This window comes from Falco naumanni, chromosome 5 (genome assembly GCF_017639655.2).
Source record: "Falco naumanni isolate bFalNau1 chromosome 5, bFalNau1.pat, whole genome shotgun sequence".
Classification (NCBI taxonomy): domain Eukaryota; kingdom Metazoa; phylum Chordata; class Aves; order Falconiformes; family Falconidae; genus Falco; species Falco naumanni.
Window position 1 is genome coordinate 6917703 of NC_054058.1, and position 23458 is coordinate 6941160.

Below are 23458 nucleotides of genomic sequence, written 5' to 3' on the forward strand. Positions count from 1 at the left end.
CCGCCTCCCCCGGGCTCGCTGCCCGCAGGCCGAGCCCCGCAGCAGCTCGGCCCACCCCCCCGCGGGGGTGGCTCGGTCGGCTCCGCTGCCCCCCCTCCCCGGCCCGGTAACGTGGTCCCGCCCGCGCGGGGCCTCCCTCCTGCCCTGCGCAGCGCCGCCCCCGCAGCGGGGAAGATGGCGGCGCCCGAGGCGGCGTGGAACCGGCTGGACGTGCCGTGGCCCGCGAGCAGCGCGACGGTGGCCCTGGCGGCCACGCACCCTGCAGGTCCCCGCGGAGGGCCGGGCCCGGCCCGGGGGGGCTGGGGGGGGGGGGGTTGTAAGGCGCTGCCGGGCGCCGAGCGGGACGCCCCGGCGGTCGGGGCGGGGGGTGAGTGGGGGGGGCGGCGGCGGGCGCTGAGGCGCTCCTGGCTCCCTCCCGCAGTGCGGTGGCTGCCGGTGCTGCGGCGGCGGTGCTGCATCGCCGGTAAGCGGCTGTCGGGGACCGGCCTGGCCGCCGAGGGACGCGTCCTGCGGGCCGTGCTCTACGTGTACCACAGCAGGCTGCTGCGGCACCGGCCCTTCCTGGCCCTGAAGCAGGTGAGGAGCGGTCCCGGGCAGCCGCTGGTCCCTGAAGGGCCTTTGGGGTAGCGCCGGCTGCCTGGAGCGTCGTGCAAAAAGCGTTTTGGAGCAGGGGAATTTGTGTCGTCTGCAAGTCTCCTCACGGTTGAGTTTAGAAGGTTCCTTGGCTCTGTGTGTCGTCCCCCCCCCCAGTGCAACTGCTGCTTCCCGGCCACTGACGCTGAGACCTGAAGTAGGTACAGCTATACACATTTGAATACACAAGTAATACAGGGATTTAATTTTCAATTAATTATAATAATGGGAGAGGGAAGAATAATCTTAGGCACTTTCTGTTTTAAGATGAAAAGTGAAGTCCTTACCAGTTTTCCAGTAAAGGGATTGTTAGTATCTTCAAATAACTGTTTTGAAATAGGACAGGAATTGTTCTTGCTTTCTTCATTTATGTAAATTTCATTCCTGAAAGCCAACACCAAAAGCCGTTGTATACAGCAGGGGAAACCATGCAGCACCAGTTAACAATGGCCTACTCCAGCCCATCATTTAATTCCATATTCACTGTAGTGTGTTAAAGGGACCTTTTTCATCATAGTGCTGATATAGGAATGTATCAGAACATTCCAGCATGCAAACCTGCAATTTATGCTGTTAAACTAAGAGGAAGGTGTCATTTAGTATAGCGACAATTCTTGGAGCAGGACGTTCCCATCTCTCAAAAATACCTGTCAAAGAACTTTTCTTTTTTTCTAGGTTGATCAATGCTTGAAGCGGCTGTGGAAAATGAGCTTGGTGGGCTGCATTGAAACTCTGGCAGAACTGATTCCCAAGTAAGTGTTGTAATCCTGTATGTTATACTATCCATTTACTCAGCCTGCAGAGCTACAGAGGGGGAATGCTAGATCATAACCATCTCCTCATCCCTGTATCAACACAGGAAAAATAAATCCCAAGCCCAGGCGGACTGCTTAGTTCCTAGTCAGCCTATGCTGGAAACTGTGGCTCTGAAGGTATTGGGAGGTTGCAAGCTCATACTACGTCTACTGGACTGTTGCTGTAAAGCTTTTCTGTATCCTTTTTTCACCAAGAAAACATTCTTACAGTTCACCAGCAGCACCGCGTGAGACCATAACCAGGTTTGCTGTAGGCCCTGTATTGCTGACAGACTCAACTGTGTAATTCAATGTGCAACTTGAAGTTTCTTTGATAGCCAGACATCTTATTTTCAAGTTATTACGTAGGAACCTCAGGCTGTTGGCAGGCTGCTGTTCTGGCCCTGAGCAATCCAAAGTCTGGATACTCATCTCCCAAATTACCCAGGATGTTGCCTTGTGAATTGCCTTTAGTTGGTATGTTCAGCAAGTCTCATTACATGCTGTTTATTTTTTATCCTTAACTGGTGTAATCTTCAGCTTGTCCGTTAAACATCTCTGCTCAGAAGAATTCATACTTTTGAACACTGTGGCTTCGGGGTTGTTGAGCCGGCTATGGTTTGTGTATTCTAAAGTCTGTCTTGTTTGTTGTCTGTTTCAATGTGCCTGTCAGGGAGAAGGGCTTATAATTAGGCCTTGCTGCTGAGTGAGCTTTATTCATTTGGGAGGAGGAGGGGGATCCCTCCATCCTTTTGGACTTGATTCTAGCACCTGAAGAGATGTGAAAGTGGAGAGAGACTTCTTATGTGCTGTTATGGAAGGCTTTCTTCTTGGTTCATAGCTAACTTCAGCACTAATAAAATTGCCCTGTTAATGCCAGCGTGCCACAAACACTAACATCTGGTACTTTTTGCAGCAAGTCCTGCCTCATGCTGAAACGAGAAGGCTGTGATAAAGTTGTTTTATAGTACTGCTGAGTTTACCAGGGAAATCAGTGTTCTTGTCTCACAGTACGAGAAAGTAACCGCTGTCTGCAGTTGAGGGAGTAACAGCGTTGCATGGAAGAACTTAGTAAAATATTCTTTGGCACAAGAAATTTTTCTCCCCAGTAAGCGTAGAGCTTAATACTTAAGATTGTATGATGTATGATAGTACCATTATCCTGAGTTGGTGCAGGGTGGTTTTAGGGGAAGACCTCATGTCAAATGATTTGGATGTGACCTGAGAACCTGATGAGTCCCAGGTGTGGCACTGAGCAAAGCTCTAGGGAAGCAGAGGGGCTGCTGACCAGGGATTTACTAGCCAAGTCACTGCTACGTTCTGATCTTGAACAGTTCTTTAAAGCTCAAACTAATATTAAGGAAGGCATGGTGGTGGAGTATAAGAAGACAATCTTGTATTGAGAAGGAATAGAGAAAGGGCAGCTTGGAATCTCTTCTGCTTGAACTGAAGGTAGCTGTTTAGAGAGCGCAAGGTTTTGCTAGAGGAGACTCCACACCTTTCTGTTTTGTCTCTTCAGGATTCAGTACAGGTGTGTATTGCAGAGTCTCATGTCCTTGTACAGCATATTGTCGACATCGCTTCATCTGGTATCTGAGACCCAACAGATGCCTTATATCAAGGGCTTTACCTTCCCTTCTGATATCAGTAACTTCCTTGGAGTTAACATTTCTTCTGAGGTGAAAAAGCAAAAGGCTAGAATGCTTACAACAAAAAAACCTACCAGCTGGGTGAAGAAGCTCTTCCCAACAATGCCAGTGGCAGAGGTTGGGAAAAAGAGAAATTTTGCGACCTGCACGAGTACTGTGAGAAACTCTACCATCCCATGCCCTGCGGACATCGGAGAGCCAGTTCTGGTGACCAGAGCCAGCAGAGGTAAAGCCTTGTGCCACAGTGCTACTGGTTTCTGACATCTCAGAGACTAACTGCAACTTCTGTCCAACAGAGCCCAGCACTTCTACTACCTACAGAGTGCGGTTCTAGTACAAACTCCCCTCTTCTGTCCTTGGAAGAGGGAGAGAATGTTGCGTGTACGCTTTATAAAGCTGTGGATAATGCCAGTATTGTGACGTTTTGGGGTTTATGTTTTTTTTTTTAAACATGATACAGCCTGGAGAGAAGCAGATGCTAAATGCAGTATGCAGGTCCTGTAAACAGTTATTTCTGTTTTCCTGCTTCTGGATAGACGGGGCCCAAGGATAGTGAGAGAAGCTAAGTGCACTGTCTGCAGCCCATACAAGAGTAGATAAGGGTGTAAGTGCAGGATGTGAGTATCCTGTGCTTGCTTGTTCTGGGCCATGTCCAAGTTTTCCCCTGCAGTCAGGGCTATGGCCAGTGACTGCAGGCATCCAGGTGTTTGTGTGAAGCTTTTGCCCGTGAAGTTTTCCTTTGGAGCCATCTGTAAATCTTTGCATATCCCCTTCATCCCTCGCCAGCTGCCATGTGAGATGAGTGTAGTCCCCTTGAGTTTGCCTGGAAACGCTGAGTACAGGTGCGAGCCTGCTGAGAGCTCAGCAGGGCAAAGCACTGTGGTGTCTCTGTGCAAAGACTTGAAACTGCTTTTCCTTCTTAATGGGAACTCTCCTCTCTCTTTATAGGGAAGCACCTGGGGTTTGATGTGAAGAGCTTACTTAGACCATCCAGACCGCCAGCGCAAGAGGTTTCTATGGTACTGCTTTACACATGGGGTTTTTTTAACTTCAAAGACTCTCACTCAAAACATGATACTCCTGATTGAAAATGTCCCCTTTCCATGCCTTATTTTTTGCTTGTCTTAACAACCCAAGTTAGTGTGGAAGCTTTGTACTGAAAATCACTACTAATTTCTGGAATTTGAGCATTGGTTGGTATGTCAAGTAAAATCACCAGACAGCAAGTCAGTAGGAGACAGGAACACAAATTCTATGTGCCTCGTTTTTGTATTCCACAAAACAAGACTGCTCTTCCACTTTCTTCTTAGGGAATAAGGAATGTTCTCATAAAAACCTTGGTGCTCTGCTCCTCTCCAGCAGAGGATCAGGCATGCCATGGTTTTAAAAGACTAATTATTTCTGTTACTCTTTGTTTCAGGGTATAAACATTGCATCGACACCTTTTAAAGCAAAGTCGGCATCACTTTCCTCTCGTATAGCAAAACTGCAGCACACTGGATCTCTTGTACAAATGGTCCAAGCAGCTGCGTCGTTTGGGGAGCTGTCGGAGGCACTCAGAAAAACTATTCAGTGGTGCAGAGGCAACAAATTCAAACCAGAAACTTACTTTCTGCGTAACAAGTTGTTGAAAAGCAACCGGCTGCACCACGTGGAGGCTCAAGGATACAGGTAATTTTGCATGCGCGTGGCGTTTATGGTCTGACACTTTATGTTTTAATACTATGTACTTTGCTACAGTGTAGAGAAATGCAGTGGTATAACCCATTCGTTTTAAACTCTAACAGGATCACTGGTTTAGGTTACTAGATGCTCTGACATGGACATTCTGTTTAACTTTGGTCATTTGTGGAAGGATTTAAAAGGCTAACAAATGTGCAAATACTTAAGAGGGAGGATGAAAATGCAATTTAAATCATGTGCATGTTTAATCGTGGTGATGGTGCATAATATGATGCAAGGGGTGTTGTCTGTCTTCAGAATGCCCTGGCTACTGTGGTTCAAGGTGCTGTTACATCTCACTGGTATGACAAGGGAAATGGTTGAGAAGGCTAATAACCAAATTTCTCCAAACCCCAAATGAAATTAACACATTAGCAGCTGATAATTGTTTTGTGCACCTTCCTCCCCTTAAGCTTGAAGAAAAAACTGTGCTGTGTCAAGACATCTGTCCGTAAATGTCTCCTATATGGGTCACAAAACGCACGCTGGCCAAAGCAGTACCGCAGGGCATGGTTCTGTCGAAGGAGGCTCAAATCATCTGTGTGCCTGAAGAGGACTTCGAAAACTGTTTGGCAAAAACCTTCTGAGTTTTCTGGAGTCTGTAAGAGCAGTGCATCACCCATCCTCCCAGCTTACCAGGATCGACCTCTGAGTCAGGAAGGCTGTTCCAATGCTGATACAGGCTCTGTCAAACTAAGCACAGCAGGCACCCCTAAGCAGCTGCTTCTGGAAAGAAGCCTAGGCCCTGTGTGGAAAGAAGCTACTGAGAACATGGATATTGATTCTATTTTTGCAGCGATGGGTGTCTGACCCTGGACTTGCAAGGAAGAGAGTGTCAAGTAATTCCAGTTTGTTTTTTTTTTAAATAAAACCCTCAGAACCCTAATGGTGTCTTGGTAACTTGCATCCCGAGTTCTGCTAAGAAAGTAGAAACGATTTTATGGTTTTTTTTTGTAAAACAGCTTTTCTTTTTTTATGGAAGGGGTGTTTCAAAGAGCTGTGTAGTCTTCATCCTTTTACCTAGCCTTGTCGAGGAACTGTGACATTGAGTTTAGTGTTCCTTCTCTGTTGCTTAACCATGTTAAGCTGTCAGATCCACCATGCAAATAGTTACTGTCCCATGGCAGATGGCTGCAGCTGTTCACTTACTGCTGCTTAGGACAAAAGACTTCCTGCCACTTTTCCAAGGAAGCAGTCTTCCACCCTTCCTTCTGTGCCGCTTGTATAGGGGACAGTGTTGACTTGCAATATTAGCACTGTTCAGCATTTATTTTCCTTACCCTGAAATGAGGATTTAACTGAACCTGCTGCCTCTGAGCTGCTCCAGAAATAGGGGAAAGCACAGCTGTGACCTACAACAGTAAACTCCTGACTGGTGAACATGTTTCTCGCTGTCCTGAAATATTTTTAATTTAAGTGCAGTTCTGCCTGCTTGGTAATGCAAGGCACAGCTACTCCAACATGTATTAATGAAATAATGTTAAAACAAGCCATGGGGTTGCTGCTTTACACCAGGCTCTAAGTAAGTCCTAAGATCACCAGATAAGAAAAAAATTGTCTCAGCATGAAGAATGTGAGTCTGCTTTATTGTAGAGCACCTGCCTTACAGGACTAAGGAAAGGCTGTAAGTTCAAGTAAACCTGGAATAGGTTAACTTCAATTTACTAGGCTTAACAGTGGTAGAAAACAAAACACTTTTGCCCCCTAGGCCGGAAGGAAAAATATAACCTTCCTAACCCATTAAGTGCCAAACCCCCTGTATTATGCACATTGTGTGAATTATCATTGTAGGTTTAGTTAGGAGGAATAGGCACAAACTTAAAATGTTTTATTCAAAGAACACTTACACAGAGCAAAGAGAAGAACTTCTATAATAGTCTTCAAGCCTGAACTATGTCCCATTAACCAAGCTTCATTTTCTAGGTGTCCTGTCACAGGAACACCTAGTGGTAACTCAAACAGCTATAGAGAACCACTAGCCAGTAGCCCCCTAGATACCTGACCCAACACAGTCTTACTTCAGACTGTTTTGTAACATTTTACAAGAATTGTTAGAGGTCTTTTCCCATTCCATAAAATGGTATAAAATTACCCAAGTATACCACATAAAATCAACAGCATTCAGCTGCTTGAAGACTTCTCAGAAAAGACTCAAAGTGAGGGCAGCCATCCCAGCAGTGACCATCCCGAACAACCCCTCCAAACAATAAACAACATACAGTGTTCCTTTTGGGCAGCAGGTGCTCAAGTAATGCCCCAGTGCAGCTCGTGCACAGAATCAAGATCCATAGTTCGCTTCATCAAAGGCCTTTCTGGCTCGTTTCAGTTCTTCGTTCATAGTTAGGAGGTCTTTAACTCTGGCAAACTTCCGTGGATCCTTGCGTATTAGAAAGACAATGTCCTCAACCTGTACACGACCCTGCCGCCCAATTGACATGGCCTTGTGTGTCTGTGGGAGGAAAAGAGGAAAGTCAGCAGGGTCCCTTTGCCCCTTAAATTTTTTTAAGCTCTCCATACCACTTCATTTTCAGTCATTTTATAATCAAAAAGTAAGCAACTGCAGGATCTGGGCACCATTATCCTACTCACAGGAGAGCTTCCCAGTAAGCCATGGACTTGCGGCCGCTCTGCTGTCCCCAGCTACCTGTCACACCCAGCACACACCACTATACACACGTAACCATAATGGCATCAAAACTAAAGCCAGATCACATGTAGGACACCCAGCCTGCAGAGTGCTCGGAGACAAACAGCATCAGGCAGAACTTGGAAGCAATGTGAGGTAACTATATCACAGGACAGTTGAGGGCATTTTGCTGAGGAAAGGCAGGGCCAGCCTTTCAAAGAAAAGGGATCCACAAAGAGTAGGAATAACTTTTTTTAAAAAAAAAAAAACAAAACAAACTTTCATACAGTATCCAAATATCTGGAAGAGTGATGGCTTCAGGCATTTCTTTTATAGTGCACAGCTACATTCCCACCCATGTAAAGACACCGGGAGAACACAGAAAGCTGCCAGACTCAGAGCTGAGCCTCGTCTTTTGTCAGCTGCACCCAGAGCGATGCTGCAGTGCACCCCAACGTCAGCTGTGTGTTCCTCCCCTTACAGTACTGATCTAGCTGCTCCTTAAGGAATTCAGACACTTCTAAATGCACATGGAGCAAGATGGATGAATTTTGCCTTAATCTTGGAAGAGCAAAGTTTACGTGTGGCTTTTTCTGACTAGCATCAGAGTTTTGGGCCTGGAATAACGCAGTATTTGAGCTGGAAGTATTAACCTTCTAAGATTAAAGTTTTGGTGAGGATGTGTTGACCATGCCGTCTACAGCCAACTTACCATTTCTGTGATAAACTCTATCACCAGGTCCTCGAGAATATCCACTGATTCTGTGTAAGGGTTCTGGTCATCCCCGAATCCATACATCATGCATCTTACTGCAGAAAGAAACAACGTGAGGCTTCTTTCATCCATTCAGCACCGTCAGCAGCACACATCTAGATAGAGCTCACCAGCAGCACATCCATGCACCAGGATGGCATGTTTTGTTTTTTTTTTTTTGCTGGGCTGGACAATTCTTGAGCAAACATGCAGGAAATAAGCAGGCAGACAGAAGCCAACAGAAGCCCAGTGCTGCGCGTACAGAAGAGCGTGCCTGATGACAGACTCTTTAAATACGTATTTAGCCTACCGCCGACTGACCGTGCAACTCACCGTTGGCACAGTTCGGTTCAGAGGATGCATTAGCGATATTTTATAGGGGGATCTAGGCAACAGCTTGCTGTGCTTTCAGCCAGAGCGCAGGATGCAAGCTGCCCTTTGGCTATGGAAACCGGAGTTCGGGCACTCCGTAGCCACCACGACGGTTTCAGCCGTGTTTGGGGAAGGGACATGGTCCCTAAAAGCCGCGGCGGGTGACCGCCAGGGCAGGGCGTCCTGGCCCGGCTCCACTCACGTTCTTTGGAGAACAGCCTCTTCCTCTTGCCTTGCCCGCCGTCCAGGCCCCCGCCGGCCTCCTCCGCGTCTTCTTCGAACTAGACGGGGCACAGCGGAGGAGAGGCCGCGTCAGCGCCCAGGGCGGCGGGGGGACCCCGACCCCGACCCCAGCGGGAAGCGCTGCCCCCCCGGCCCCCACTCACCGGCGCGTCCTCCTCCTCGTCCGCCATGGCCACACCTGCTGCCGGGGCGGCGCTTCCGCTTCCGCTGCCCGCAGCCGGCGGGGGCTGCGCCCGGCGGTGCCGGGGCGGTGCCGGGGGCGGCACTGGGGACCGTGCTGTCGGCCTTGGCCGGCTGCGGCTGCATCATCGGCTGCGCCGGTGGCTGCGCGCCGGGCGGGCTGTGGGCGCCGGCTGAGGCGCTGCCGCCCGCCGGTACCGCTCGCTCTCCGAGGGTGCCGGAGCGGCCGGGTTTCTCTGGGGAGGCGGCTGCTGCGCCGGCGAGAAGGTGCTGCGGGCCCCGGGAGCGCGGCCGTTGGGGGACCGAACCGGCCGCAATTGTTACGTGGGAGGCCGCGTTCTTTCTAGCTGCTTTGGTATCTGGAGCATTTTAATACAGCGCGTTTTCTTCAGGGGCAAAATAAAAAATTGTGCAGTGCAATGCTTTGTAGGTGCAGACCTGGGGTTTCGCTTCAGCTCCCTGCCTGCGGTAGCTGCCCGTGTGACCGCCTGCAGCCCGGACGAGCGCTCGCTGCCCTCGCCGGGGGTCGGGTTGATGCTGCCCTGGGCGGAGGGGGGTGGATGCACGGAAGGAACACGGGGTAGGGCTGGCGAGTGCCCCGCTGCCAGGCTGGGGGGCTGCCCCCGTCCGCCCAGCCCCTGCCGGTATCGGGGCGCCGGGGGAAGCTGGGAACCCCACGGCTTGGGGCTGGGTTATACAGGCACCTGCCTTGGCCCAGAAGCAGGTAGGAAAGGGGCAGTTCAGGGACCGCAAGAAGAAGGCAGCGTATGGATTGTTTACCTTGCATCGTTCACTGTTGCTAGTAACTGTATAAATAACTGTAAAGCAAATAGCTTTGCAGATGGGTGTGCTCTAGCCTGTAAAATTCTGTTACTGTGGAAGCAGGGATGCTACGAGCCTTTTCTCCCTGTAATTTCTTTTTTAATTTTCCAAAACCAAACGTTGTAATTCTTCACATTGAAGCTGTGCTGCAAAGGAGTTACTCTGAGATGGATTTGGTGACCCTCCCCGAATCTGTATGTGATGCTCTTTATTAGGTTGTTAGATCAGGATAATGAGGTTTGAAAAGGGACCTCGAGAGGTGTCTACTCTGTTCCCCTGCTGGAAAAGAGGATCAGCCATGAAGTCAGAAAGGTTGTCTTCTCCTAAACAGTCAAGTCTCTGGCCTGTGCGGTTGCCAGGGGCTCTTCCATCCCTTCAGCAAGACTTGCACTTGCCCTTGTTGAATTTCGTAAGGTTGCTGTCAGCCCTTGCACCAGCTCTCCCAAGTCCCTCTCAAAGGCAGCCCTGCCCTCGAGTGTGTCAGCTGCTTTCCCCAGTTTGGTGCCATATGACCGTTTGGTAGGAATGCACCTCCTCCAGATGACTTGTAAAAATGTTAAACTGGACACATCCCAAGGTAGACCCTTATAGTGTCCCACTTCTAACTGCCATGCAGGTGGAGTATGACCCACTGACTTCTACCCTCTGAGCCCAATTATCCAACTAGGTTTTACTGATCTAGTTGTGCACATGTCCAGACTATAATGTCCTAATCTGAATAAAATATTGCAGGAGATAATGTAGAAAGACTTGATAAATCTGGGGTATATGACATCTGCTATTCTCTCCTCATACAAAAATCTGGTCATTTTGTCATAGAAAGCAGTTGGGTTGGTCAGGCATGATTTACCCTTGATAAATTCATGCACTCTCCAAATCCATTCTCCTTCATGTGCCCAGAAATATGTTCCAAGGTAACTCACTCCATGATTATCCCAGGGACAGAGGTGAGGCTGGCTGAATCCGCAGCTCCCTGAATTGTTCTTTTGACATCTTTGAAGATGGGTGCAACATTTACTTTCTTCCAGTCATCAGGGATCTCCGCCTTGCAAGGACGTCGCCCAGCTCTCTCGGCACCCTCAGATGTAGCCTGTCAGTTCACATGAACTTGTACGGGTCCAGCTTACTCAAGTAACCCCTAGCCTGATCCTTGTCCACTGGCAGCTCCGCTCTTGAATCCTTTTAGATTTTCCAAAGGCCTGGGAGACGTTTTTGGTAAAGACAAGCAGAGGATTAGGACATATGACCCACCTGCTTTAGCAACAGGACTGTATTTCCCTTGTTCGGCTTTTTACTACCAGTGTAACTGCGGAAGTTCTGGTTGCTTTTCATGTCCTTCACAAGTCACAGCTGCAGCTGAGTTCTGGCTTGCCTCACACCATCTCTGCACACCTGGGGAAAGCTTCTAAATTCCTCTTTTGTAGCCTGTCCTTGTTTTCACCTCTTAAATGCTGCCTTTTTATGTTGGAGCTCCGTCATGGGTTCCCAGTGCAGCCAGTTATCTCCTGGTATGCCTGCTTGTCTGAGTATGAGGATGGCTCGTTCTTGTGCTTGGAAGATGCTCTCATTGAAGACTGCCAACTGTCAAGCTTTCTTGTCCTTCAGAGCTGCATCCCATGGGATCCCATGTGGTTGTTCCCTGAATGAGCTGAGGTCCAGGATCTGCTACTCTCTTTCATCGCTCTCCTCAGGATCCTCAAGTCCACTATTGCATTGCTGCTGCAGCCAAGTTGATTACCATGTCCTCAGCAAGTTGTTCCTTTGTTAGTGAGTAGTGTTAGTAGGTGACCCCTGGGTGGCCCATCCAATACCTGTATCACGAAGCTATTCCTGACACCCTACAGAAATCCTGACTGCTTGTGTCTCATCCTGTTGCCCTTCCAGCAAATGTCAGGGAGGTTCAAGTTGCCCGTGAGAACCTGAGTCTGATACAGAGACTTCCCAGAGTTGCTTAAAGAGGGGGGGAAGTGTCCATCCGCTTTCCTGCCCTGGTTGGGTGGTCTCTAGCGTGCTCCCACCATGCTGTCATGCCTACTGGCCTCTCCTCTCATCCCAAAGTTTTTGAAGAAGGCACATTTATCCTTGTAACAGGTAATTCTGGAACAGCTAATGTGAGAGCAACTTCCTCATGGACTTTGGCTGCGAGTTTGCGACTTGAAGCTGACAGTTCCTGTGCACTTGTAATACACTGAGTATTATTTGTATTCTGCAAATATGAAAAACAGCGAATGTGCTGTATCAAAGCTCAAAACCAATTTCTGACTTTCATTTTATGAAAAATAGTGGCTAGGGTGTGACATGGAAGTCAGTGGGTCTGGGGTTTTTTTGCTGGTACTAAGAAGTTGAAAGATTGCACACCACTTTGTGACAGGGTTTTATGGAAAGAGGATCTCAAATGAACTCTGGAATTTCCCTTTCAGATCATCTGTGACTTGGGAGAGAACATGTGTTTGCTGCTGCCCAGGTCTGTTCAGGATAAACTGAAGATGAAACTTCACAATATAAGGTATGATACTGGTGCAGTTACAGTATGGAGTTGCTTGTCCTGTCAGGAAAAGGCTTCCTAGAAGTAAATGTCCTTGTAATCTATGAATTCTAAATACTTTAAGACTTTATAGCTTTTAGGCCATTCAAAAAGAAAAAAAAAGGTGATAATAAACTTGTGGGGTTTTTTTCTTTTCTGATGGCATTGGTACATGTTCTTACAACATGCTAAGGTTTTAACTATGGGCTAAGTAAATATAGGTAGAAAGGGAGAAAAGGACAGCTTGTTTTACTGTTTGCGTGTGGAACTGATTTGGCTTAGCCAAGTCAAAACACTGGGTTTTATTCTTGTTTCTGATTTTTAGCATGATTTGGGGTAAGTTCTTCCTCCTCGCTTTATATAGTGAACACGGAACATGCATCCATGCTTGGCAAGTGATTTGAATTTGAGCACTGTGAAAGAAGAGCGTTTGCTTTCTAACATGGTAAATGATTTTAGATCAATAAATTCGAGATTATGCTTGTAATAATAACCTACAGGAAAGGGAATGGACTTACTCTTTTTTTTTTGGTGAAGTAACTGATGGCTCTGAGAACTGAAGTATACTAAGGGCAAAGAGCTGGTGAGTGAAACTGCTGGCAGGTGTAAAGAGATGGAATGAGATGCTTTTGCTGTGCTTGACAGTGAGGGTGGAAATCCAAAAAGAAAATATGTTCTTCATGAACTCTGGATTTAAGGAAACGTGAATGGATGTGTAGCCTTTTCACTTAAGTTTCTCCTTTTCCTAGTTCTCAGTACTTCACACATTGAAGCACAATTGACTATGACCAAACAACTTGGAAACTGAAGGTAATCCCCACAGGCGTGGCAGTTTCCCATGGCCAAAACCTGGAAACTAACTTCAACTGCGAGGCTAGAGTTCACTCTTGCATCAAAAGTAGGACTGAAATCAATGTGTGTGGTGGTAACTTCTGTGTATGCTGCTTGCTTCCTGCTGTAACCGAGTGCTCAGTGGAGGAGTCTGCACTGGAATCTAGAAGCCCTTGCTGTGACAGTCCCTCACTCTTGGGGCTAAACACAGCGCAGGATGACTTCCCCTAAGCCAAACAAGTACAATGTGACTCACAAATTCTCTTTTCCTTCTATATAATACTTGAGTCCTATCAACATCTAAATAAACTTTTTTTTTTTTTTTTGTGAGGTATGTTTCATACTGTTAGCGTAAACTAGGTTTAAAAAACCCCCAAACCAGAGGAGTGGCAAACAAAGGGAAATGGACACAGATCGGTTGCTTAAGTAATGCCCTTTTCAGCTAGGTTATAAAAAAAACGGCCTCTGCACCATGCCATGTAACTTGAATTTGTGCTTAGGTTCCCACCTGGAGCTGCAAAGAGAACTGTGTTTCTTTGTAATTTAACATCTAAGGCTTGAACAAGATTTAGCCTCATCAGCTTGGACACCTGTTAGTGTTTCTTAACATCTTAAAGAAACTTTAACATTGATATATTTTATACTGTAAAAAAAGTTTCTTATTAGTTTTACTGCATTATTTTTAAGTTGCTTACAATACTCTTAATATTGTTGGTGAAGTTCTTTAGAGTACCAGGTCTAGAACAAATGTCTTAGTTATGCCTCAGAAGTCATGCTGGGGAACCACTAAGGACGGAAGAAAAGAAATATTTTTTTGTTAGAATGGTCTTTAAAAGTTGTCCAAAACTATTTATCCCAAATTTATAAATACTTTGGCCACCTGAACCCTGGCTGCTATGGGCCAAAGCTGCCAGCAGTACCTTCTGACAGTGTGCAAACTGCCATCGAGTGTGGCTTATTTTACAGATCTACCTGCCAAACCTTCCCCGAGGTTTGTGAGTATTGTTCGTTATTTCATTTTTTCCATCATCAGTTTGTAGAATTTCTGAAATGTCTCTTGGAATTGGGGGCCAAGTACCAGGTTTCCCAAGCCAATTTTTTTTTTGAAGAAAAAGAATCTTTAAATATCAGTGCAATGTTTTTTATCACGTTTAGCAGAAAGGCAGCTGTTGTTCTGAAGTCCTACAGAATCTATGTGGGCTTTGATCTCAGTGCATTTGTTTCGCCCTGTTCAATAATACTTCTGAATTGTGCAATAGCTTATATCCTTCATAAATTGTTGTGAGCAGTTAAGCTAGTTTTGTTGATGCCTGAGAAATACAAGTTTCTTGTGCCTTTGCCAGGTTTTGGTTTAAGGAAAAAATTTGTCTTAAAAGAAATTTTTCCTTATCAAGAAAAATCCATCATGTCTCCAGCAGGAGGCTCGCTCTCCCAGTGTAGTAACTGCCTTGCCAAGTTCAGTTTGAACAAAAGCTTTTCTCTAGGGAGCTGAAGAAGAAGGGAAAGGTGCAGCTGAGGGGCAGACACCGGAGAAACAAAAACATGCTGTAGAGTACAGCCAGAGAGTCTTGATGAAGCACAGTTGGATCCCAAGGAATGAATTCAAAAGGAGTGAGTACAGCACCTTTCAGTGTCTGAGTCTAAATAGCCTTCCCTGGTGGAGTTAGGGCTAGACACCCCATTCTGTGCCTGCATCAGGGGCGAGGGCAACAGACCAGCAGTGCTGTATTTGTCACACACCAGCCAGTGGAGAATAACTTCTTGGGAAGCAGCATTAGCAAGAAAAGCAATGAGATTTATTCCCTGCCCCTCACTCCCCCTACTACTTCTTGGCATAATATGTTTTTCATCATTCTCACTGGTTTTCCAAGAAAATACTGGTTTAAGTAGCTATGTCTGTGGAAGTGGTGGATTTATTGTCTTGTATAAATTTGGTAAATGTGCCACAAGGTGCACAAATGGCATTGCAGATTATTAGAATATAAAAATATGAACTACCTTCCCTGAAAAAATCTGCTGTATGTTTAACTAAACAGTTGACGACTGCTCAATAATGACCTTATTGAGCAGAACAGTTTGCTGTGCCTTAAAAGCAGACTAATTCTATCTGAAGTAGATGGAGGTCAAGCATTTCACAGGTGCTTGGACAGCGTTAGTGTTAAAATACAGCTGTGCATACTGCCTTAATGCCGTGGCCAGTTCTTAGGAGCAGATCAAATTGCAGTTACTAAACCCAATATTAAAATCACTTGTGCAGATAAGGGAGGGATGCTTAATTTACTGTTTATTGGTGGTGCCTTTAGATACCCACTGGCTGTAAATGCATCAGATGAAAATAAAAGGAAGTTACAGGACTGGTGATAGCATATTGTGGAGAGGCTGGCTTCTCATATAGAGGGCTGTAGAGGTAAGTCACACCTCTCAATTTATTAACTAGTCATTTTTATTTTGGGATGTCATGTAAGATCAGTTTGCCTTTTCTTCTGTTCCTTTCCTCATTGCACGGCACAAATCCCACAACTTATTCCTCCCTCCTTTGCCTCTTCTGTAAATGGGTTCTGGTCTTTTATTCTGTTTCCAAAACATTTAAGCAGGAGAGTGAATTAAGATGCTGTATGTCTTCTGGGGTTTGTCGCTGCTTGCACAGAAAAAGCTAGTTTCTCCGTAATATACAGTATCATGTTATAGCTGGGATAAGCAGGTACTAAAGTACTCTCCAGCAGGAGCAGGATTAGCCAGTGATACAGACTGGAAACTTAGCTGCTGCTAAAATTCTCTTTCCTCCCTAGCCAGAAACTTTGATAGTTGAGGGAGGTATCTTGCTTCTCATGGGCAGCCACCCCACTTAATGCAAAATGAATTGTCTGTATTTAACACTTGGCACTTTCTGTTCAGCATCCAAAATTTGTTTCATACTGTACTACTACATCCTAGTTCTGAGCACAGTATGAAAATAATGCTGAGCCCAAGGAGCAAGACTTGTGACAAAGAGTGAAAGAAGGCAACACTGAAACAACCTTTCAAGTGACAGTAAACGGAGCTCCTTCTGCCTTATAGCATGTTGCCTCTCTGTCTAAATGCCTCTAGAGAGGCTGAATCTGAAATGCCTACCTGCTAAAAATCCAACCCTCTGCTTTTCAAATAACTTAAGAAACTTTTTCAGGTTACTTCATTAACATTAAATAGAATTATCGACGTAGTATCTGGTCAAGGTCCCTACTAAAATGCATTCTATGCTATAGTGGCTCTAGGGGACTGTTGCAAAAAGACTGGCTTTACAGTGCCAGGGTTACTGTGACAGACTAGACCAGACACAGCAGAGGAAGACAAAGCAGAAAGTACTGCTGAAAGGCCGGAGAAGATTGCACAAGGTGAAACACTTCCATAGAAGCTAGTACTCTACACCATTTCTGTACGTAACAGGTGCAGAAGAGGCAAAGTTTTACAAGGTAATGCTGAGTGCCTGCAGTATAGTGTATGCACTACAAACGATTTAAGACATCAAAAGCATTTAAAACTGAAATGATCTCTACTGCTTCAGTATGCTGTAGGCCCACCACTGATCAATGAGTGGGGAAAAAGAAAGGGAGAGCTTTTGTGTCCCTGGCCTGAGAAAGTGCAGTTCCTCACTCCGCAACACAGCATGTTCCTTAAGAACTTGGCAAGAAAGTCTGCTGCTGTCAGACACCTGTTTACCCAAAGCATGTTCCCATGAAGGCACTGACATTTAAGTTTTAATGTTTAGGTGAAGGAGAGGACTTGATTTTATTTACTATCTTACCTGTCACAGGGGCACGGATTCTTGAGCGTAACAAACTGTGGTGTTCTTCCCTGCAGTTGGCTGAGCAAAAATGCAAGAGTTATTCCAGTGTTTGAAGCACTTGCGAATGAAGATCTCTTGACCAACACAGCAGAAAACATGTGTCCAGTCCAGAGGTAAAGGTGGTTCTTCAGGATAAAACGATACCTGCTGTTTCTAGTACAGCTGTTAGAAAACATGTATGTATGACCTAGCGCCTCATGGCTTCTGCTAAGGACACCTCAAGGCAACAGTACACACACACTCAAGGACTGTGCAGTCCAATTCACAGTCTAGTGCCATTTGAAAGCACTTGTAATACAAATGGATTTATCAGGCCTATTTTATGTATTTAAGCAGTTAATAGAAGCCTTCCGAGCACTCTAAGGGGTTTTGTTCTGAAGAGAGACTAAAACACGAATTGCACTTTTTGACATATACAGGCTTATTTTCAGAAGCTCTTCAGTCAAGGTTAAGGCATTGACGAGATTGATGCTTTTGGAAGAACCCTTTTTTAAGATACTGAGAAAGTATTGTTCCTGGAGTGTTTACCTGCACCTGTTCCATCCGTCTAGATACTACTGCACTTCCCCCTAGGATCAAGCATCCCACAGGCTGGTTTGCAATTAGAGGTAAAATATTAAATCAGTTACGGGTTTGATCTCTGCTAAGATGTGGAAGCTAGAGATCTACATCTTTCTGCTGCATTCCTTATGCCCCCCACTTCTTACGTGTATGTTGAAAACAGATTCACCTCGTGTCTAGTATGAGTTACAAGAAATCCCATAATGAAAGAAAACACTAGAAATACCACCTTCTCGCCCTCACAGTGGTTTACAAAAAAGAACTGCCCTTTCTTGAGGTTTAACACTTAATATAAGTAACTTTGAGAAGTGCATACCCACATTCATCAATGCTGATGTGACAAGACTGAGTTCTAGTTTGATGGAGGCGCACAACAGCTTTGCTCTGAATTCTCCTGTACAACTACTGCTGTTGATGGCAGCCCTTTTGTCTGATTCTGTACCTTGTAACTGGACAGCTTCAGCTGCTTTGAAGCAGACCCAGCTGCTGTGGGGGATAGTTCTTCAGGTGCACAGTAGCAGCTCACAGAGTACAGGACATCAGTATTTTGCTTCAGCTGCCAGGGTAGAACAGATGCAGATAACGGACAGGATGTCTCATCTCTGACAATTCATCTAGGTGCAGCTGCAGGACGTCTGAGTGCAGCTGGATTAAAGACAGATGTAGCACTGACTCATGATAAAGTGCAGAAGGAGGGCGTTCCCCTAGATGTCAGTCTTTTATTCCATTTTGTTTCAAGCCAACAGTAATCAAAAAGCAGACCCCATTAAAGATATGTCCTTTCCTTCACACACCGGGAACAGGAACAGGCAACCTGTGCTGTCATGCTGCACCTATCGAATGTGCAAAAAGTTACAAAGTAAAATATATAAGAAGTGCTACACACACCTTCACAGACAACTGGCTATTTCCACTCTAGATTGCCTCAGAGCAGGCAGGTTGCACAGGCACTAGTTTTTGGCCCACGCTATGTAAGCTGAGAGAAGTAAACCTCTGCGTATCATTCAATTAAACTGGGCAAGTACAGTTTGCCTAATGTTAGGGCTACGGTTTTTATTCCCTAAACTAAATGTGTCTTTAGTAATGAGATTACTAGACTATTCTCGTATCCTACATAGAGCAGAGCTCAGGCATGCGGTGGTAGCTTTTTGAACATTTTGGTGGAGGGAGAGGAAATGCTGTATTAAAACTGAGCTTCTCTTTGGAGGTTCTCTTTGCTTTTTTGTCCTCAGCACAATCATGTAGGTTTTATAAAACAGTCTTATAACAACCTGGATTCATTCACAGTGCAAACTTCCTGAATTGATGGATTTATTACACAAAAAGCTTAGTGTTAGAAATACTAGTTTATCCAGAAATTTATACAAGTTTATCTAAAAATGAATTCTAGTACCTTGGGCTTTTTACAGCAAAAACCCAGACCTCTGGTTTTGGTACCTTTTGTTCTGGATGAGCTGAGCAGATCAGGAGCCTGTCTTTTCAGCTGGCCTCTACAGCAGGCAGGTTTCCAGTAACATGGGCTACAAAGCATCTTAGCAAGTGAACCCCCGAAAACTCCAGAGAACTGTGGAAACAAAGGCATGGGTGTGCAGTGCCAGATACTGCTGTGTCTTGGAGTAATGCAAGCAAACCCAGCTACTGGCTGTATGAAATCACATTTCCTGCAGTGCAGTACAACCTTGGCGAGAGCAAGCACCACAGCTGTGTAAATCAGACAGCTTGCTACTGTCAACGCGAGTCCAAACAGAATGGCAAAGCCCACTAGCACGCAGCACAGGGACTGCTGCCCCCTCGGAGAAAGGCCAAAGGAAGAAGCAGCTTTGAAACTGGAACTCCCACTCGCTTGTAGAGGAGGGGGAAGAAGGAAAGGGGTGCTTCCCCATCAGCAGCCCACCGTCCATCCTCAGGACACAGAGAAGTGCCACCTCTAGAGCAGACAGACCCGTTTCAGGTAGTTTGCCCTATCAAAATCATCACCTGAAAGGCAACGGCAACAGAGAAGAGCTTTACCTGACCAGGAATAGCTGAGGAAAGCATCCCTGAGTTTTCTCCTTTACAAACTCCTGGATTTCCAGTACATTCTTTAACAACAGTCCTCTGGAAGCACGGTCAATTTTTGTTAACACCATCTGCATGGATCCAGAAAGGGAGGATTAAAAGAGGAAAAGGAGATTATTTGGTTGCTAGTCTGGAACATCTCTAAGAGTCTGAGCCATCTTGCAAGGCAAGCTGAAAGCTCTGGGTTGTATCTAGGGGGGAAAAAATGGTATAATGCAGTTCACTGAAACAGTTCTATAGTCTGCATAAGGAGTGGACCTTCTCAAGCTTAAGCTGAGCACTGAGAAAAAAAAAAAAAAGTCCACTTAATAAATCAAGCAAAAAATCCTTTAAATCCCACTTGCCGCCCTCAACATATTTTAGCCCTGTTTTATTAGCAGTAAGGTGTGTGTGTGTGTTTTTTTTACTTAGGTAGGACACCTTGCATAAGCTCTGGTAGCGGGTACACACCTTTACAGATTATCTGTAGTTTATAACCAACACGAGAACAAAGCATTACCTACCACATAGGGAATCCCAAACTCTTCCAGCATCTCTACAGCAATATGATCTTTTTTCTGGAGTCCTACTACACCATCAACTAATAGAAAAGTCCTCTTCAGGCTGCCAGAAATACAAGCAACAGTAATAACCACCATTTTTTTCATGCCTGCTCTGCTACTTCCAAATTCATAACCAAGAATAAGTCACACGGGATCCAGGGATAGGAAGAGCCAAGAAAAGCCATGCATGTGAGGTGAGGGTCAGCATGGAACAAGTAACATGGGATCCGGGGAGGGGAAGAGCCAAGAAAAGCCATGCAAGGAAACCGAGGGTCAGCATGGAGCAGCACCTCGATATTTGCTGCTGGTTTGATCTCTCTAAGCACGAACGAGGTTCCCAGTGAAATGACATGTGAACTAATCAATACTACCACTGGAAGTAGCTACCCCTTCTGCATTTTTTCACCGAATTACATGACGTTGTATACAGGCATCTGGCTTCCATTGCTCTGTGAAGGTACAGGCAAGTCCCTTACTTGTGCCGCTCCTGCAGATAGGCCTCCACCATCTCCACAAAGTCTTGCGGGGCACGGTAGCCGTATCCTGGCATATCCACCACAGTAAAGTACTTCCCTACTTTGAAGAAATTCATCTTCTTGGTATGGCCCTAGGGAGAGGATTTAGGTAAGATGAAGGAAGGGGGTGCTTTTAAAAAGGTGGTTTGAGGAGCGGACTAGGGGCTGCCCTGCAAAACAGCTCTGTACTGTACCCCACCTGCGCAGGGAAGGCTGCAGAAATGTCTCTGTTGCTTTAAGCTGCCCAGTCGCTCATCCTTGGAGCGATCCTGTGCGGCTCTAGCCTTAAAACAGACTAAAAACCTTCATGGGTCACTGCGCTCGGCTCTTCCCCAAAGGGCTTTATGGCACATCTGCCCAGGTGCAGCCCTTCTGTCCGGTGCCCGCGCTGGCCCTGGGCAGGGAGCAGCCGGGGCTCCTGCCACCTTTCCTTCGCTGCTGCACGGCCTGCGCCAGCTCCGAGCTGCCGGCCGCTGTGGTTGGCACCTTCTGACGGACTCTTCAAGTTACTGAGAAACTGACCCCCCCTGTCCTCAGCCCTGCTCTGCGGCTGGCACTGGCCTCTGACCGTGCAGGAGGTGGGTTGAGAACGGGGCTTACCGGGAGGCGCGCTGCGAACGGGGCTGAGAACGGGCCTTACCGGAGTTTTTGACACTCTGACCTCCACCTCAGGGGCCAGGGAAAACAAGGCTCGGATTAAAGACGACTTGCCCACGTTGCTGCGGCCGATGAAGCACACCTGCAGCGGGGAGGCACGGAGCATTTCCACACCTGCCCAGCGCCCCGCACCCACGCCGGGCAGGGGCACCTGGACCTTGGTCAGCCTTTGGGGACGGCGCCGGGGGACAGCGCCGTGCGGCCCCGCGGGTCCCTCACCTCGGGCGGCCCGGGCGGCGGGGCATGGCCCATGCGGACGGCCGAGCTCACGTACTCGATGGCGTGGCCGTGGCCGGGCCTGAAGAGCTGCTCGGCGCGCTGCAGGGCGGCCAGGCCGGGCTGGAAGAGGCGGAACCGCTCCGTGTCGGCGCCGGGCGCCAGGTACCGCTCCAGCTTCTGCAGCGGGAACACGACGCCGGCGCGGCGGCTCGGCTCCAGCCGCAGCACCTGGGACAGGGCGGCCAGCGCCGGCGGGCCCCGCGCCGCCACCCCGCCCGGCAGCAGCATCCCGGCGCGGCGCGGAGCGGCCCGGAAAGCGGCGGGGCCCGGCCCCGGAAGGCGGCGGGCAGCGGGGCGGAGCGAGGCGCGGGGGCGGCTCCGGAGGGCGGTGAACGGGGCGGTGAACGGGGCGGAGCGGGGCCCGGGTGCGGCCGAGCCTGGGCCTGGTGCGGGGCGCGGGTGGCTGCAGCCTGCGCACCGCCCCCGCGAGCAGCCGGGCTCCCCGGGCTGGGCTCCGCGCTTTGCTCTGGCTCATGCCGGCCCTGGGCAGACCCGAGCCGGGCACCGGACGGCGCTGCGCTGCCGCGGGCGCTGCGCGGGGAGCCGCCGTGGCCGCGGAACGGGCGGAGCAGCAGCGCCCTGCGGCCGGCCCCGTCTGCTGCCCGGGTCGCTTCTCCGGGAGCGGCTGCGATGTGCGACCTCGCCCCCCCGAGGGTCCGGGGGGACACTGCCATTGCTCCGAGACCCATCCTTCCTCTGCAGCCACCGTCCTCTGCGTAAAGCCCTGTAAACCTGGCTGGTTTCTTTATTACAGTGAAAAGATGTAAGGCCAGGAAGGACCGTTAGGAGATAACGCGGTCTGTAACCTGCTTTCCTTTGAGCCCAGTTGATCCCCGCTACAAGGCTCTACGGAAGGAACTTCTGTCCCCTAAGAAAAGTCCAGCCACCGACCTACATGTTTCTCATGAGCAGTTTCTTCAACTCTTTCCTACGAAGACAAGCTTCTACTGAAATGCATATGCTTCTTCTCAAATTTATGGTCAGTGGAAGCAGTTACTGGTGACAGGCTAACGGTGTAAAACTAAGGGAAAAACCCCTGTATCCTACTTTATTCCTATAAATTAAGTCCTCTTAAATTTTCCCTTCACAGCAAGGTGGAGCTCAGACGTGCGTAGCTCAGGACAACCCACAATCGCTGGCTGCTACGTGCATGCTTAGAAAAGTGCTCCCAAATAAATCTAGAGATGAGCTTTGATTCCCAGCCAGCCTGAAACCTACAGATCTGGCCTCTCCCCAGTGGTGGAAGTAGCCGTAGGTAAATGTAGAGAAAAAAAGCAGAAAAATAAACTGTTCAAGAATCACTTCAGCAACACTGCTATTTTTTTTTTTTTTCTTTTGTGGTAATGCAGCCACCTAATTCAATTAAAATCTGTGGTGAATCTAGTAACAGAAAAAAACCCCAACACTGGCCAGAGATGATGTTCGTAACGACTCCAGCAGGCAGATTTCCACGTTTCTATACCAAATCATGGCACGTGAAACAGAGCAAGTGCTCTTAGGTATTTTTGCCTCAGCGTCCCGTGCAGCTCACCGCCACTGGCAGCAGGCTTGCCTGCTTGAAATGGCCCTGCAGTGGTTGCCCTTAGTGCCCGTGTTCTCCAGCACAGTACCCCCAGGCCAGCTGGCCAGAGGCACGAGGGAAGGCAGCAGAGAAACTGATGGGCCCGTGTAACAGCACGTGCGCAGGCATGGTGATGTGAACAGCGCTCAGTTCACAGTGCCCTAGCCACTAATTAAGTCTCCCTTTTTAATGTGACAGTACCTACATAGGCGACGGGAACAGATTAAAATGGCATAGAACTTTCTGAATATGTCTAATTTTAGCAAAAGGCTGGATAAATAAGAGCATCCAGTAGACCCGCATCTCAGACCT

The 23458-nt window shown here is 47.6% G+C and overlaps 3 protein-coding genes and 1 long non-coding RNA gene across 5 annotated transcripts; 2 read left to right on the forward strand and 2 right to left on the reverse strand.

The window, feature by feature from the left end:
• Positions 1-128: 128 nt before the first annotated feature.
• On the forward strand, positions 129-5684 carry NEPRO (nucleolus and neural progenitor protein). Its single transcript, XM_040595079.1, has 9 exons — positions 129-265; positions 422-576; positions 1309-1385; positions 1493-1624; positions 1968-2045; positions 2947-3302; positions 4025-4095; positions 4497-4747; positions 5212-5684. The coding sequence occupies exons 1-9, from the start codon at positions 175-177 to the stop codon at positions 5606-5608; spliced, it is 1608 nt and encodes a 535-aa protein (XP_040451013.1). The 5' UTR covers positions 129-174; the 3' UTR covers positions 5609-5684.
• A 927-nt stretch (positions 5685-6611) lies between these two features.
• On the reverse strand, positions 6612-9117 carry TAF13 (TATA-box binding protein associated factor 13). 2 transcript variants are annotated; one of them, XM_040595081.1, is made up of 4 exons: positions 8937-9047; positions 8753-8831; positions 8137-8234; positions 6612-7247 (listed from the first exon to the last, which is right to left on the reverse strand). In XM_040595081.1, exons 1-4 carry the CDS (start codon positions 8961-8963, stop codon positions 7077-7079), a joined length of 375 nt encoding a protein of 124 aa, XP_040451015.1. In that variant the 5' UTR covers positions 8964-9047; the 3' UTR covers positions 6612-7076. The 2 variants fall into 2 exon arrangements, with proteins under 2 accessions (XP_040451015.1, XP_040451016.1); XM_040595082.1 differs by lacking the exon at positions 8753-8831 and having other exon boundaries at positions 8937-9117.
• A 104-nt stretch (positions 9118-9221) lies between these two features.
• On the forward strand, positions 9222-18338 carry LOC121088669. Its single transcript, XR_005828009.1, has 4 exons — positions 9222-9328; positions 12216-12301; positions 14566-14761; positions 15454-18338. It is a non-coding gene; the product is annotated as an uncharacterized LOC121088669 (long non-coding RNA).
• On the reverse strand, positions 18214-21839 carry GTPBP8 (GTP binding protein 8 (putative)). Its single transcript, XM_040595080.1, has 7 exons — positions 21526-21839; positions 21290-21388; positions 20611-20741; positions 20096-20195; positions 19545-19663; positions 18972-19098; positions 18214-18367 (listed from the first exon to the last, which is right to left on the reverse strand). Exons 1-6 carry the CDS (start codon positions 21811-21813, stop codon positions 19014-19016), a joined length of 822 nt encoding a protein of 273 aa, XP_040451014.1. The 5' UTR covers positions 21814-21839; the 3' UTR covers positions 18214-18367; positions 18972-19013.
• Between the last annotated feature and the right edge of the window lie 1619 nt (positions 21840-23458).